Source organism: Dermochelys coriacea, chromosome 7 (assembly GCF_009764565.3).
Source record: "Dermochelys coriacea isolate rDerCor1 chromosome 7, rDerCor1.pri.v4, whole genome shotgun sequence".
NCBI lineage: Eukaryota > Metazoa > Chordata > Testudines > Dermochelyidae > Dermochelys > Dermochelys coriacea.
The window spans coordinates 52291094-52307846 of record NC_050074.1 but is presented as its reverse complement, the minus strand read 5'-3'; the positions used below and the strand labels follow the sequence as shown (position 1 = coordinate 52307846).

General features: G+C 46.3%; 1 protein-coding gene across 7 annotated transcripts in view; it reads right to left on the bottom strand.

Moving 5' to 3' along the window:
* FANCD2 (FA complementation group D2) overlaps positions 1–16753 on the bottom strand; it is a 188564-nt gene that overhangs the window by 106013 nt on the left and 65798 nt on the right. For all 7 annotated transcript variants that reach the window (XM_038409532.2, XM_043518412.1, XM_038409533.2 and 4 more), the window contains 8 exons: positions 14602–14662; positions 13931–14056; positions 6762–6835; positions 6511–6657; positions 5291–5391; positions 4800–4915; positions 3974–4082; positions 2335–2436 (listed from right to left, as the gene is read on the bottom strand). In XM_038409532.2, the coding sequence (XP_038265460.1) occupies positions 2335–2436; positions 3974–4082; positions 4800–4915; positions 5291–5391; positions 6511–6657; positions 6762–6835; positions 13931–14056; positions 14602–14662 (836 nt within the window). The remainder of the gene's footprint in view (positions 1–2334; positions 2437–3973; positions 4083–4799; positions 4916–5290; positions 5392–6510; positions 6658–6761; positions 6836–13930; positions 14057–14601; positions 14663–16753) is intronic.

Below are 16753 nucleotides of genomic sequence, written 5' to 3'. Positions count from 1 at the left end.
GAGTCAGCAAGTCAGGGGCATGCCTATGGACAGAACACTAAGACTTTTCAATGCCATGTGCTGTGAAGCTTGTGTTTGGGACACAGGAAGTACAAGTCGCATGGCAAAGGATATAAAAAGGCAGCTGCATCATCTCCTTTTTGTCTTCATTCCTGCTTTTAACCTTTGGAGTAACTTTTCTAAAAACTCAAGCTCTCAACAAAGGACTGAATGACGCATCCAAGCTGTGGATGTGTTCCAAAGGGACTTTAAAGCCAGCAAACTCACCAATACTGCTAAGAACCTGATACATACCGAGACTTCAAAGTCCATATATCTGACCACTTCAACATTTAACAACTCTCTTCTTGTTCTTTTTTTCTTTACAATAAGCTTTAGTTTTAGACACTAAAAGATTTGTTGGCAACGTGGTATTTTGGGTAAGATCCAAACTAATATTGACCTGGTAACATGGCTGGCCCTTTGGTGACAAAAGAACATTTTGTATATGTGAGCAGAGTTTTTAAATAACTTCTCGCTGTACTGGACCTAGGTGCTGACTGAGGGCCAGAGAACTGGAATGCAATAAAGGCAGTAGTGTGATTTCTATTTTTTGCTTCTCGATAACCAGTGTGGGGGATCAGAAGCACAGTTTATGACTGTTGGTGAGTTTAACTTCAGTATTAACCACCACTTTGGGAGTGTCTGCTCTTCCTTTTGCAGTCTTCCCTGAACTTGGCATTTTCAGGACTACCCCAGGCACACAGAGGCACATATTCCTTGCTCGAGGATGTCACTGTGGATAAGATGAAACGTTTCTCTGGGTAACAAGAAGATCCAGAATTATAAAGAGAGTCTACCTAGCAGTAACATCTTCTTCAAGAGTTGCCTCTGTACATTTACACGTGTGGGATATGGCACCCCCTAATGTCAAGCTACAGAAATTCACTAAAAAGCTTTGTCCATTAGGGAGTTCATGAGTGTTCTTGCGTGAAGATGATGTCATCACCCTACTCTGTATCAGGGAGCGGATCTCTCCAATGGCTTTAGTTCTTCCTCCTTGGACCAGAGTCCTAATGTTTTATAGAACTCTGAGGTAGAGAGGCAGTTGGATAGGTACTCTGAAAGGTGACTTCAAAGGCCTCTGTGCATTCCCATTTATGGGAGATTGGCAAGCAGTGCTCCATCAGGAGGAAGGCGGGTGAGGAGTTCTAGTTAGATACAGAATGCAGCACCACTCTCACAAACTGAATGGGCAAAGATAAAGGTGTGCGTGGAACTCACAAATCTCGCACAGGGGAATCTGCCTAAGGTGTGCTACTGAAACCACTACTGTGGCTCTGGTGAGGTGTGTCTTCAAGCCAGGAGGTATTGGCTTTCTGGCTAAGGTGTAACAATGCCCTATACAGCTCTTAATCCACTAAGAAAGAGTTTGTTTATTAATAGGTTCCCCCTTTAAATCTCTCCCCATTAGCAACAACCAAATCCATAAGAAAACCACCAAATCCATGAGAAACTAAAATAGATTATTTCTCACTTTCAGGTGACATTGTAAATAAGAAAAACAAGTTTGTTTACATTTACGGGAGATAATGCTGCTGGCTTCTTAGTGACTGGCTGAATAAGAAGTAGGACTGAGTGGACTTGTAGGCTTTAAAGTTTTACATTGTTTTGGTTTTGTGTGCAGTTATGCAACAAAAAAAATCTACATTTGTAAGTTGCACTTTCACGATAAAGAGATTGCATTATGATACTTGTATGAGGTGAATTGAAAAATACTATTTCTTTTATCATTTTTGCAGTGCAAATATATGTAATAAAAATAATAATATAAAGTGAGCACTGTACACTTTGTATTCTGTATTGTAATTGAAATCAATATATTTGAAAATGTAGAAAAACATCCAAAAATAGTTAATAAATTTCAATTGGTATTCTATTTTTAAGAGTGAGATTAAAACTGCGATTAACTGCAATTAAATTTTTTAATCACAATTAATTTTTTGAGTTAATTGTGTGAGTTAATGGGGATTAATCTACAGCCCTAGTAAGTATTATACAATAAGTTTTGGAAAGATATAAACCTTAGGGCTTAAACAGACCTCTAACTACTGGGAATTAAGAGGAAACTTCCCCTGGAGGCAGGTTATCCCATAACCACCTACTGCAGCATTTCTTACACCTTCCTCTGAAGCATCTGGTGCTGGCTACTGTCAGAGAACAGATACTGGGCTGTACAGACCCTGGGTCTGATCCCTATTTCTAAGGTTGCACTGATGTGGCCACAGCTGTGCAATTCTGCTGAATCCTTGACTGCAAACTGTGTGCATAAGTATTTTGGGGAATTTTCCCTACCTGTTTTCTTCTTTTTAACTAGACCAACAGCATTGACAGTTGGTGCTGCTTCCAGGGCTTCACAGTCAAAGATAGCTGGGGGAAGTACATAGCCAGGGCTTGCTGAAAGAGCCAGAGGACAATAAGTCAGTTAGTTCAGTTCTTCACACAAACAATAAAATATGAACAAGCTAGACTTCCATGGGAAATGCCCCCATTGATCCTGGTCACCTCCTCCTCTACTTAATGCCTTAAGTTACCTTTGATCCCTGCATAGTGTCTGGAAGGTAGAGCACCATGCTCTAACTTACGTTCTGACGGAAATGGCGTTCTTTCTGCCATGTGCCAAATAAGAATGACCAGGACACAGTGCTCTCTGGCCTCACCTGTATGCCCCTTCTGCTGGGGGCTGATAGGAAGGCCAGCACAGAACCATTCCAGCAACTCTAGGTCAGCCAGGGAACAAACACTCTTACTTCAGGGTATTCCCCTGGGGCCATTGCTGCCCTCTTTACGTTGCTGCAGCAGCTTAAAGGGCTAGGGCTTGCTTACTACTCCCAGACCGCAGTTTGTCCAAAGATTTAAAAATGGGGCTTATAATTAGGGCCCTACCAAATTCACGGCCATTAAAAATGCATCATGGACTGTGAAATATCATCTTTCGTGTGTTTTTACCCTTTATTATACAGATTTCACTATAGGAGACTAGCATTTCTCAAATTGGGGGTCCTGACCCAAAAGGAAGATGCAGGGGGGTCGCAAGGTTATTTTGGGGGGGTCACAGTATTGCCATCCTTACTTCTGCACAGCCTTCAGAGCTGGGAGGCTGGAAAGCAGCGGCTATTGGCCTGGCACCCAGCTCTGAAGGCAGCACCCTGCCAGCAGCAGCACAGAAGTAAGGGTAGCAATACCATACCATACCAGCTCTGAAGGCAGACACCCTTACTTCTAGGCTGCTGTATTCAGAGCTGGACAGCCAGAGAGTGGTGGCTGCTGACTGAGGACCCAGCTCTGCAAGCAGCCTCCTAGAAGTAAGGGTGGCAATACCATACCATGTCATCCTTACTTCTGTGCTGCTGCTGCTGCTGGCAGTGGCTCTGCCTTCAGAGCTGGACTCCCGGTCAGCAGCCGCCATTCTCCAGCTGCCCAGCTCTGAAGGCAGAACCGCCGCCAGCAGCAGCACAGAAGTCAGAGTAGTAGTACCGCAACTTCCACTACAATAATCTTGTGACACACACCCCAGCCCAAGTCTTTTTTTGGGTCAGGACCCCTACAATTACAACACTGTGAAATTTCAGATTTAAATAGCTGAAATCATGACATTTACCATTTTAAAAATCCTATGACTGTGATATTGACCAAAATGGACCGTGAATTTGGTAGGGTCCTACTTATAATGCACATTTGTTACAACCAGATCTACTCTGGTGAGACATTGTCTCTTCATGATACGGCTATTAATTGGCTTACTGGAGTGTCTGTCACCTTCTACCAGATTCCATTAATGTTTGGTGATGGTTGTTGGGAATAGTGCAGGAGAAATTCAAATGAAGACATAATTCGGAGAATAACTATACAAGGCACTTAGCCATGCAGAGTGGTCCCCTTCCAAGGGCAAATTCTCACTTAGACTCTGGATCCTGTATTCTGCATAGCTCACCTGCTAAGCACTTTCCAAGCATGTTCTGTAGCTCGGTGATGTTCTGTAATCGAGTCAAAACTTTCCCTTTCATCTCAAGGTCCTGTTGCTGACAGAAGGCATTCACGACCTATAGATACAAATCATACTCATTAGCAACAAAAGGGGTACTATTCGATAATTAATTTTTCCTGCCTGCCTAACATCTACTAGCTCCGAACATCTGGTGACACCATTCACACAGGCAGTTTATATGTCTGAATCCAGGCTGCACAGAAAAACCCATCTCTTCAGAATTCCATCAGAAAAAAAACTATCAGAGCAGCAATGTCCATTTCTCTCTCATAATTGCTACACAGAAGCAGCTACTGGACATCCTTTTAGACATGTTTACAAAGAGGGACTGGTGAACATATTAATTAGGGGAGAGGAATTAACACATGATGCATTTATCTATCCCAAAGGACTGAGACTAGTGACAACCAGGAAGCCATCCACCAGGAAGGGACATGAATTGTAAACAGCACTCCCTGTGAAGCCACTTATAGCTGGTCTTCACTACAAAATCCCTGAAATCTGAAAGAGAATGCTTAGGGACATGGGGGTCTGTGCCCACCAACTCCCTTCTGCCCTGAGGGGAGAGCAGGGAAGAGATGAAGGGATCTGTGCCCCCCCTGCATTGAAGGGACAGGATAGGTCCATGGAGGCCTGGACCTGCCAACTCCCCCATTGCACAGGTGGCATGTTACAAGCCTGTTAGAAGGTGATTACAATACAAAATTCTGTAGCACAGTAAGGTATGAAGTGAGCAATGGAAGGCCTAGCCTCTTTCTGCAGTTCCACTCACCTCACGGAACCAATTGAGCGCATGGAACAAGAGTGAGCACAGGAATTCCCTTTCCTGCTTGGCTAAGGAGTCCACCTTCCCTTCTATCTCCAAGTCAGTCAGGTATAGGGGACAGCCTGTAACAGAGCAGGAACAGGGCTACTTGAACTCTGCTTGCCGGGCTCAGTTACCATGACATCCATCTCTGGCACTCTCACTCACCTGGCTTCCCTTTGTGTGGAGAATGCTTTATTCCCATTGCATGCACTGTACCAACCACCACACTGAGCACTGTTGAACTCAATCCCCAACCAGAGGAAACCGAGCCCAGCCAGCCACCTCCCTCAGGTCAGAGAGCAGCCCACCTTGTCCGGGGGGGGAGCAGGTAACACAACACCTCAATCTCTCCTGCACCAGTCCTGGAGGCCCTGCCATGACTGCAGAGATTGTTGGCAGAACTAGGGCAGGGAGACGGGCTCAGACAGGTAGAGCTCAATGGCTATTCCCTATACCTAGCAAGGCATCGATCTCCTCCATGCTCCCATTGTGTTGCTCCGTCGTGTAAAGCCTCAGCAATCGGAAAGAGGGACACAGACATTCTGGAGACACTATCCTGGGAAAAGAAGAGATAGGCTGTTTCCTGTACTCTACTACCCAGCAGGGGAACCTCAAGAAAGAAAAACATTTCCTGTCCCTCTGAAGCCACTGCCCATTTGTAATATTCTGCCCCTGCCAGTCTGCAGGGAAGAAAAGCACCATGGTTAACTTTTCTCCCTCCGCTTTGCTTCTAAAGAATAAAGTCCTTGATCTCAAATGATTAGGGTAAAGTTCCACAGGTAAAAAAGAAGCTGTACTTGGACCGATCAGATCAGACCAGCGCAGGGTCCATCTAATCCAGTGTCTGGGCAATAACAAATGAGCCAGAGGAAGGTGTGAGAAGCTGTGAAGTGAGCAATTGTGAAGGAGAAATTTCCTCCCAACTCCCACAGTTACTGGTTGCTTTTTTCCCTGAGGGAGGAGGGCTCATGTACTTCCTAAAAGTGTTTTTCACACTAACGTAACTCTGGATTTTCTTGTTATTCATATCAAAATGTCAAATTCTCTTTTGAACCCAAAAAAGTTTCTGGCATCAACGAGCTCTTGTGGCAGTAAGTTCCCATGCTGAATATATGTTGGTAAAAATTAATTCCTTTTATCAGTATTAACTTTGCTACCTTTCTGTTTCAGTGGATGTCTTGTTCTTGTATTAGGAAGGAATAAAAAAGGAACACTCCATTATATACCTCAATCACACTTCCTCCAGCTTTTCTCTAAACTAAATCTATCTATGGTACTTAATATCAACCCCATTTCTACAATACCACAATCTTTGATATATTTATTATTACAACATCTCCAGGAGGCAGGGAAATGCTATTTTCTCCATTGTACAGATGGGGAACTGAGGCAAAGGGAGACTAAGCAACTTGCCAAACATAGCACAGGGAGCCTGTGGCAGGCTAGCATGCAAACCACTATATCATCCTGCCCCTCCCACACCACAGAGCTCCAGACATCTTCAATGCAAGAAATGGACAAGAATACAGGCTCCTGCCTAACTTTTCTGTCATTTAATAGGCATTTAGGAAGGCAGAGCTGTGACCAGAATTTATAGTGCATGGCCTTAAGAGAAAAGAACATCACTGCAATTTATTGGACAGTGAAATAATTTTAAAAGGAAGGCATCACTTACTTTTTACCCTGGTTCCTAGTTGCCATTTCATCATCACTCTTGCCAAGCCAGTTCTGTGACAGCAGTGGCAATAGGTTGATAACAATTGTTCCCTGACTCTCATCTTCATCCAGGTTAAATAAGGACTTCACTGGGAACAGGTGAACACTGCAGAGAAACCAGTTGTCAATTGCGGTCAGCATCATGTTAGCAAATTCAGCTACTGACAATAAATATTATTAGCATTAACACTTAGCACTTCTCCAGCATACCCATCAACTACAGGAGTGAGATCTACCACGAAGTCATTGGAAAAGTCCTCCACCACACTCTTCCCAATCCGCTCCTGAAAGAAAGAGAACCACAGCTTAGCAAGGGGCTAGTGAAAGATATACCAAACAAGAGGGGCAACAGATACAAAGGAGAGCAGAACCAAACTAAAGAGTCCTAGAGAGATCAGAGCAGGCTGCAAGGAGCCATGGAGCCTGGGAAAGGAAATGAACAGCTGAGACACAAAACTGGAATTTTGCTAAGCAGCTGCAGCGAATATCTGCTCTACTTACTACTCTCTTCATATGCATTCTGCATGCAACCAAGCCTTCTAGTTGCAGCAGGGGAGCCATGGGATTGGGACAGGTGGCATCCATGAGAAGGTCTTTAACTGTAGACCTGACCCACAGTATGCCAAACGCTTCAAAGGGCTGGTATTGTATGTCATGCAAACTGGATCATCAGGGATGGCTAAGGGAGAGATAGAAATGAATGGGATTGGACAGGGGTGGGGGGAAGAGAGTTGTCCAACTGTTTATGGGGAGTAGGAAAGCTCCAAGAAATTACACATAGGAAACACCTGAATAAATGCCTAAGGGGATGTTTACACTACGAAATTAGGTCGAATTTATAGAAGTTGGTTTTGTAGAAAGCAGTTTTATACAATCAATTGTGTGTGTCCCCACACAAATGCTCTAAGTGCATGTAGTCGGTGGAGTGTGACCACAGTACCGAGGCAACCATCGACTTCTGGAGCGTTGCGCTGTGGGTAGCTATCCCACAGTTCCCGCAGTCTTCACCGCCCATTTGAATTCTGGGTAGAAATCCCAGTGCCTGATGGGGCTAAAACATTCTTGCGGGTAGTTCTGGGTACATAACGTCATGCCCCCCTTCCCTCCCTCCCTCCCTGAAAGCAAGGGCAGACAATCGTTTTGCGCCTTTTTTCTTGAGTTACCTGTGCAGACACCATACCACGACAAGCATGGAGCCAGCTCAGCTAACCGTCACCGTATGTCTCCTGGGTGCTGGCAGACGTGGTACTGCATTGCTACGCAGCAACAGTTTATTGCCTTTTGGCAGCAGACAGTGCAATATGACTGGTAGCCGTCGACAACGTAGTCTAGGGTGCTCTTTTAACCGACCTCGATGAGGTCAGGGGTGCATGGGTAAATATGGGAGTAATTCAGCCAAGTCATTTCCTTTTTAAGTTTTGTTTCATGGTGATTCAGTCCTACCGGCAGTGCACTGTCTTTTAATCTGCAGCCAGCAGAAGACGATGGCCAGCAGTCATACTGCGCCGTCTTCTGCCGAGCACCCAGGAGATGACGATGGCTAGCGGTCGTACTGCACAGTCTGCTGCCAGCAAGATGTATAAAGACAGATGAAGTGGATCAAAACAAGAAATAGACCAGATTTGTTTTGTATTCGTTTTCTCCTCCCTCCCTCCGTGAAATCAACAGCCTGCTAAACCCAGTTTTGAGTTCTATCCTTGAGTTTTGAGTTCTATCCTTGAGGGGGGGTCATTCTGTTTCTCGCAAAGCCACCCCCTTTGTTGATTTTAATTCCCTGTAAGCCAACCCTGTAAGCCATGTCATCAGTCACTCCTCCCTCCGTCAGAGCAACAGCAGACAATCGTTCCGCGCCTTTTTTCTGTGCAGACGCCATACCACAGCAAGCATGGAACCCGCTCAGATCACTTTGGCAATTAGGAGCCAATTAAACACCACACGCATTATCCAGCAGTATATTCAGCACCAGAACCTGGCAAAGCGAAACCGGGTGAGTAGGCGACATCAGCGCGGTGACGAGAGTGATGAGGACATGGACACAGACTTCTCTCAAAAGCACGGGCCCTGGCAACGTGGGCATCATGGTGCTAATGGGGCAGGTTCATGCGGTGGAACGCCAATTCTGGGCTCGGGAAACAAGCACAGAGTGGTGGGACTGCATAGTGTTGCAGGTCTGGGACGATTACCAGTAGCTGCGAAACTTTCGCATGCGTAAGGGCACTTTCATGGAACTTTGTGACTTGCTTTCCCCTGTCCTGAGGCGCAAGAATACTAAGATGAGAGCAGACCTCACAGTTTAGAAACGACTGGCAATAGCCCTGTGGAAGCTTGCAACACCAGACAGCTACCAGTCAGTTGGGAAACAATTTGGAGTGGGCAAATCTACAGTGGGGGCTGCTGTGATGCAAGTAGTCAATGCAATCAAAGATCTGCTGATATCAAGGGTAGTGACCCTGGGAAATGTGCAGGTCATACTGGATGGTTTTGCTGCAATGGGATTCCCTAACTGTGGTGGGGCAATAGACGGAACCCATATCCCTATCTTGTCACTGGAGCACCAAGGCAGCAAGTACATAAACCGCAAGGGGTACTTTTCAGTAGTCCTGCAAGCACTGGTGGATCACAAGGGACCAACATCAACTTGGGATGGCCAGGAAAGGTACATGACGCTAGCATCTTCAGGAATTCTGGTCTGTTTCAACAGCTGCAGCAAGGGACTTTCTTCCCAGACCAGAAAATAACCATTGGGGATGTTGAAATGCCTATAGTTATCCTTGGGGACCCAGTCTACCCCTTAATGCCATGGCTCATGAAGCCATACACAGGCAGCCTGGACAGTAGTCAGGAGCTGTTCACCTACAGGCTGAGCAAGTGCAGAATGGTGGTAGAATATGCATCTGGACATTTAAAAGTGCGCTGGCGCAATTTACTGACTCGTTTCAGAGCAGAAGCCGTGTTAGTCTGTATTCACAAAAAGAAAAGGACTACTTGTGGTACCTTAGAGACTAACAAATTTATCTGAGCGTGAGCTACAGCTCACTTCATCGGATGGCATCCGATCTGACTTGGTTAGACCTCAGCGAAACCAATATTCCCACGGTTATTACTGCTTGCTGTGCGCTCCACAATATCTGTGAGAGTAAGGGGGAGATGTTTATGGTGGGGTGGGAGGTTGAGGCAAATCACCTGGCCGCTGGTTATGCACAGCCAGACACCAGGGTGGTTAGGAGAGCACAGGAGGGCGCGGTGCGCATCAGAGAAGCTTTGAAAACCAGTTTCATGACTGGCCAGGCGACAGTGTGATAGTTCTGTTTGTTTCTCCTTGATAAAACCCCCTGCTCTTTGGTTCACTCTACTTCCCTGTAAGCTAACCACTCTCCCCTCCTCCCTTCGATCACCGCTTGCAGAGGCAATAAAGTCATTGTTGCTTCACATTCATGCATTCTTTATTAATTCAATCACACAAATAGGGGAATAACTACCAAGGCAGCCCAGGAGGGGTGGTGGAGGAGAGAAGCACCAGGAGGGGTGGTGGAGGAGGGAAGGACAAGGCCACACAGCACTTTAAAAATTTAAAAAACTTTAAAACTTATTGAATGCCAGCCTTCTGTTGCTTGGGCAATCCTCTGGGGTGGAGTGGCTGGGTGGCCGGAGGCCCCCCCCACCATGTTCTTGGGCATCTGGGTGAGGAGGCTATGGAACTTGGGGAGGAGGGCGGTTGGTTACACAGGGGCTGTAGCGGTGGTCTGTGCTCCAGCTGCCTTTCCTGCAGCTCAACCATATGCTGGAGTATATTAGTTTGATCCTACAGCAGCCTCAGCATTGAATCCTGCCTCCTCTCATCACGCTGCTGTCACCTTTCAGTTTCAGCCCTCTCTTCAGCCCACCACCTCTCCTCCCGGTCATTTTGTGCTTTCCTGCACTCTGTCATTGTCTGCCTCCACGCATTTGTCTGTGCTTTGTCAGTGTGGGAGGACAGCATGAGCTCAGAGAACATTTCATCGCGAGTGTGTTTTTTTCGCCTTCTAATCTTCGCTAGCCTCTGGGAAGGAGAAGATCCTGTGATCCTTGAAACACATGCAGCTGGTGGAGAAAAAAAAAAAGGGACAGTGGTATTTAAAAAGACACATTTTATAGAACAATGGGTACACTCTTTCACAGTAAACCTTGCTGTTAACATTACATATGTATATGTGCTTTTGTTTCAAGGTCGCATTTTGCCTCCCCCCACCGTGTGGCTAGCTCCTCATCCCCCCCGCGGCTAACAGCGGGGAACATTTCTGTTCAGCTACAGGCAAACAGCCCAGCAGGAATGGGCACCTATGAATGTCCCCTTAAGAAAAGCACCCTATTTCAACTAGGTGACCATGAATGATATCACTCTCCTGAGGATAACACAGAGAGATAAAGAATGGATGTTGTTTGAACACCAACAAATATACATTGCAATGCTTCGTTCTACAATGATTCCCGAGTATGTGCTACCGGCCTGGAGTAGTTAAGTGTCCTACCATGGTGGACGGAATTAGGCTGCCCTCCCCAGAAACCTTTTGCAAAGGCTTTGGGAGTATATCCAGGAGAGCCGCGAATGCCAGGGCAAATTAATCATTAAACATGCTTGCTTTTAAACCATGTATAGTATTTTAAAAAGTACACTCACCAGAGGTCCCTTCTCCACCTGGCGGGTCTGGGAGGCAGCCTTGGGTGGGTTCAGGGGGTACTGGCTCCAGATCCAGGGTGAGAAACAGTTCCTGGCTGTCGGGAAAACTGGTTTCTCCGCTTGCTTGCTGTGAGCTATCTTCCTCATCCCCAAAACCTGCTTCCATGTTGCCTCCATCTCCATTGAAGGAGTCAAACAACACGGCTGGGGTAGTGGTGGCTGAAACCCCTAAAATGGCATGCAGCTCATCATAGAAGCAGCATGTTTTGGGCTCTGACCTGGAGCGGCCATTTGCCCCTCTGGTAGGCTTGCCTCAGCTCCTTAAGTTTCACGCAGCACTGCTTTGGGTCCCTGTTATGGCCTCTGTCCTTCATGCCCTGGGAGATTTTGACGAATGTTTTGACATTTCGAAAACAGGAACATAGTTCTGATAGCAGATTCCTCTCCCCATACAGCGATCAGATCCCGTACCTCCCGTTGGGTCCATGCTGGAGTTCTTTTGCAATTCTGGGACTCCATCATGGTCACCTCTGCTGATGAGCTCTGCATGGTCACATGCAGCTTGCCACGCTGGCCAAACAGGAAATTGAAATTCAAAAGTTTGCGGGCTTTTTCCTGTCTACCTGGCCAGTGCATCTGAGTTGAGAGTGCTGTCCAGAGCGGTCACAACGGAGCACTCTGGGATAGCTCCCGGAGGCCAATACCATGTAATTGTGCCCACAGTACCCCAAATTCGATCTGGCAAGGCTGATTTCAGCGCTAATCCCCTTGTCGGGGATGGAGTAAGGAAATCGATTTTAAGAGCCCTTTAAGTCGAAAAAAAGGGCTTCGTTGTGTGGATGGGTGCAGGGTTAAATAGATTTAACACTGCTAAATTCGACCTCAACTCCTAGTGTAGACCAAGACTAAGGTAGGAGTGGGGATCTTGATTGGTTTCCAGCTCTTTCTCCCTGGAAAGGGAAGAGCATCCTCTTCCCCCTGCATTTCATACACTTATGTGGCCCAGTGACCAGAGCATCGGACTGGGACTGAGGAGACTGGATCCTATTCCCGGATCTGCCATGTGACCTTGGGCCAATCACTACCCAGTCTGTGGCTCAGCTTCCCTAGCTCTAAAATGCTACTCACTGCCTTTGAAATGAAAAGTGCTATGAAACCCACTAGGTACTATTGTGATTATTCTCCCATGTCCTTGATTCAGTTTGACTAAGCTACTGTGGAAGGGAAGGTCTCTGCCACATCCAAATATTTTAAGAAGATTATTGCACTATCCAGCTTCCCTGCCTGCTGCTGCCTGTTCCGCCCTCTTTACACAGACTTACATGCACTCAACACCCAGAGGTTATTCCAGAGCAGGGGTTCTCAACCTTTTTATTTCTGAGGCTAATCCAACATGCTATAGAAAGCCTGGGCTCTCTAGCAGTGGGGTTTATCAGGCTGTGGCCACCCAAAGACAGATGGGCACCTCCATTCAAGGGGTCCCCATTGACACATTCTGTGTAGGATGATTGTTCCTCTCCCCAAGGCATGCTGTGTTTGAGGCAGAATTCTGGGTTACTTGGGGCCTCCAGCTCTCAGGTTGGCAACTCTATTGCCACTAATCACAACATTGGTTTGTTCTTCTTCCATCTCCCAACTACAAGGGCCTTGTCTTCAGTGGGGTAGGGGATGAAGGAGGAGAGTGGGTTGCTCAAGATAAAATCCCAGTGAAGACAAGGCAATGTGTAAACTTCAAATGAACTAGCAGGCTGAATTACAAACTAGCTCCCCATAGTTTTACCTTGACCTGCTAACATGTGAGAACTCCTAACCATCTCATCTGGGCTAGGATTTTACCTAACATTAGCTGACTCAAGTTAAGAACACTTTTTCCTAATGAAGACACAGCCAGAGAGGCTTCAAAGCAGAACACGAGGTCATCTCGGCAACCCTAAGCTAATGGCACTAAATACTCTGGACTTTCTGCACTGGCTAATGAACTGTGGTTGCTGTGGTCTTGGTACTTGCTTCCAAGAATCACAGTACAGCCAAGTTCCACCCTCCTCCCAATACCAGTCCTGCCTCCTGTGCCCTGACAGCACAAGACCACCCCCACAACAGCTCCCCCATGGTCTCACATTCCCCACCAGCCACCCTCCCAACCCCCAATATGACATACTATCTTCCCCAGTAGGCACAGTAGAAGGGAAAGCAGGGTTTGAAAGGGCTCCCAAGTAAGGGGAAAGGCAGGCTCAATCGAGACTCTGCAGGAAGAAGTCCCAACTTGCTCCCCCACCAAGCAGCCCCATGGTGTCTCCTCCAAACCCTTGGACATTAGAGAGCCCTGCATGTTTAAAGGGATGCCAAGTAAAAAAAAAGTTTAAAGTAGTTTCAGGTTCTTCACCTGCCCTTGATCCCCCCTGCTATGTCTGGTACATTTACAACCACATTTGCTATTTTTAAAAAGGTTTCTCTCTCCACTGTGGCTGTGTGAAAGGCGTACATCAACAACAGACCACTCCAGGTATGTAAACAAAAAAGTAAACAAGCTGAAAGACTGGATTTTCCATCTAATCTCAGTCAGTTACAGGAATTCTAGGTGTCACCTGTAGCAATAATAGGAAAAACATTTTCAGACAGGAGTGTGATTCTTACACAGATGCTGTCCCATAATGCCTGGTTAACCTGCACGTCACCGAAGGATTAGTATAACTGACTAAATACAGACCACTCTGTAACATACCAGGATTTGCGAATCCAAATTCCCTTTCTGTTTCTCAATCAAATTGGCAAGTTCATCATAATACAGAGCCAAGGCCTCAGGACTTTGCTCACAGCAGTAGCTCACCAGATCGAGCAAGATGGAGAGCTGCAAAGAAGGACCAATGACATGGGAATAATACATACCCTACCCACCAGCTTGATCAGACACAGGCAGGATCCACAGCTCCCCCTTCTCTACCTCCCAAACTCTCCCACTGAGACACAGCCCCCACAAAGCCCTGTCCAGCCCCTCTCACTGACATACAAACCCCACAAGCCGCTGCCTTTCTCCACTGACCTGACCCCTCGTATTACATATTTGTGTTACAACAGTGACTAGCAGCCCCAGTCATGGGCCAGGACCCTATTCTGCTAGGCACTGTTGAACTCCTCGGAGGAAAGTGGTTACAGACCAAGCACAGACCCTATCCTCCCCTAAACGGCCTCTCATTCTGCTCTCTGCAGACACACAAAACTGCCTTACCCCATTCCCGGGCCCTGCACTGACACCAATATCCCATTTGCCCAGTGGGACCCTGACCTCTCCAGAGACACACACTCCTCTGCCTTTCACACCCCCTCCTGGCACAATCCCCTGGCAGTGCATGGATTCCAGTCTCCCTTCAGCACACACACTGTCCTGGCACTCACCTGTCTGCAGTGCTCTTCACTTTGCTGCGTTCTCTCCAATGAACATCTGTCTTCTTTACTTCTGAAATCAACAAACTTTTTTCACTGCACAGTACACTACGCAGCGAGATGCTCAAACCTGTTTACACTAAGATACAGGGCTCCCTGCCCTGGAGGAATTATTCATGGGAAAGATGGGCCTACCACAAGGGCAAACACCTAACTTCCACTACCTAGGTCCAAGCGTTTCTTCAACCAGGTTTTAAGTGTCAGCATAGACAGGGAATGGCAGAGAGTAATAGGGAGATTCTTGGAGCATCATTAAAAAGTGCTCGTTTCCAGTGTCAGGATTGTAGGCATAAGACTGTTGATTAACCTAAAGGATGGCTAGGGCTGCACTGTCTATGGAAAGTTCAGGTGAATCACTGAAGCACATAAGTACATAAGAACGGCCATACTGGATCAGACCAAAGGTCCATCTAGCCCAATATACTGTTTTCTGACTGGCCAATGCCAGGTGTCTCAGAATAGACAATCACCAAGTGATCCATCCCTTGTCACCCATTCCCAGCTTCGGGCAAACATCCCTGTCCATCCTGCCTAATAGCCATTGCACACACAATGCAGTATTTCACAGAGGGTAAGAACTTTCAATAGCAAAGAGAAACTTTACAGGAAGCCAATAAAACCATTGTAAAGTAGAAGTGTATTAAACTGCTCCGCAGATCCCCAATACACACTCCCCATAAACATACCCTACTAGAATATCAAACCTACTTTACAGGGTCCTTTTCATTAGGTACTCTAGAGACAATGTTATACAGAAGAGCACCTTTGAGAGCTGCTGTTGGGAAGTGTGCTAGCTCATGGGCCTGGACAGACGGCTAGACTCTGTCTCTTTTCTCTCCATGTAACCTAACAGTGAGAGCATTTTTTGAAGACAACCAAGTGAGTGAATTGTGTGATCCTTCATAACAACTTTATGCTGTGACCTCTGAGACCCTCTAGTGAGCCCTGGGGCTTTCAGCAGCTCTGAAAAATTACATAGGGAGCGTGCCAGATCATCTTAAATGGAACTCAAATAAAAAGCCATTTAAACTAATCCTGAAGCCTCTTGTTCCAGGTATGATCCCTTAAAAGCCCCACTGGCTGTGTCCACTGTCCTGCATACTCAGCATATAGTGCTTACATCCCTGAACAAGAAATTCATAGATTATAAAGCCTGAAGGGACTATTGTGATCAGTCTGACCTGTCTGAATTAATTGTTATTTGAACTAGAACAAAACTTTTAGAAAAACATCTAATCTTGATTTAAAAATCCCAAGTGATTGAGACTGCACCACAACCCTTGGTAAATGGTTCACCGTTAGAAAGTTGCACCTTGTTTCTAGTCTGAATTTGTCTAGCTTCAACTTTCAGCCATTGGCACTTCTTACACCTTTGTCTGTTAGACTTAAGAGCACTCTATTATCAAACTTCAGTTCCCCACTTAGGTATTACAAACTGTGATCAAGTCACCAATTAAAAAACGGTTACCTTCTCGTAACTGTTGTTCTTCAAGATGTTTTGTTCATGTCCATTCCAATAGGTGTGTGTGCATGCACGTGCACGATGGCTGGAAGATTTTTCCCTTAGCAGCATCCGTCAGGTCAGCTTGGGCGCCCTCTGGAGTCTTGCCCTTATGACGCCTAATATATAGCCCTGCTAACCCGCCACCCCTTCAGTTCCTTCTTGCCGGCTACTCCAACAGAGGGGTAGGAGGGTGGGTATTGGAATGGACATGAACAAAACATCTTAAAGAACAACAGTTACAAGAAGGTGAGTAACTGTTTTTTCTTCTTTGAGTGCTTGTTCATGTCAATTCCAATCAGGTGACTCCCAAGCAAAATTAGGAGGTGGGGTCAGAGCTATCCACTGACTGGAGTACTGCTCTACCAAAGGCTGCATCATTTCTGGCCTGTCTAGTAATTGCATAGTAAGAAGCGAAAGTGTGTATCGATGACCACATTGCTGCCCTGCAGTTTCCTGGGTGGGGACTTGGGCCAGGAAAGCTGTTGATGAAGCTTGCACTCTTGTAGAGTGCGCCATTATCGGGGGCGCTGGGATCCCTGCTAGATTGTAGCACTTGGTAATGCAGGCCTGTCAAGGTTCCTTCCCCACTCCGAACTCTAG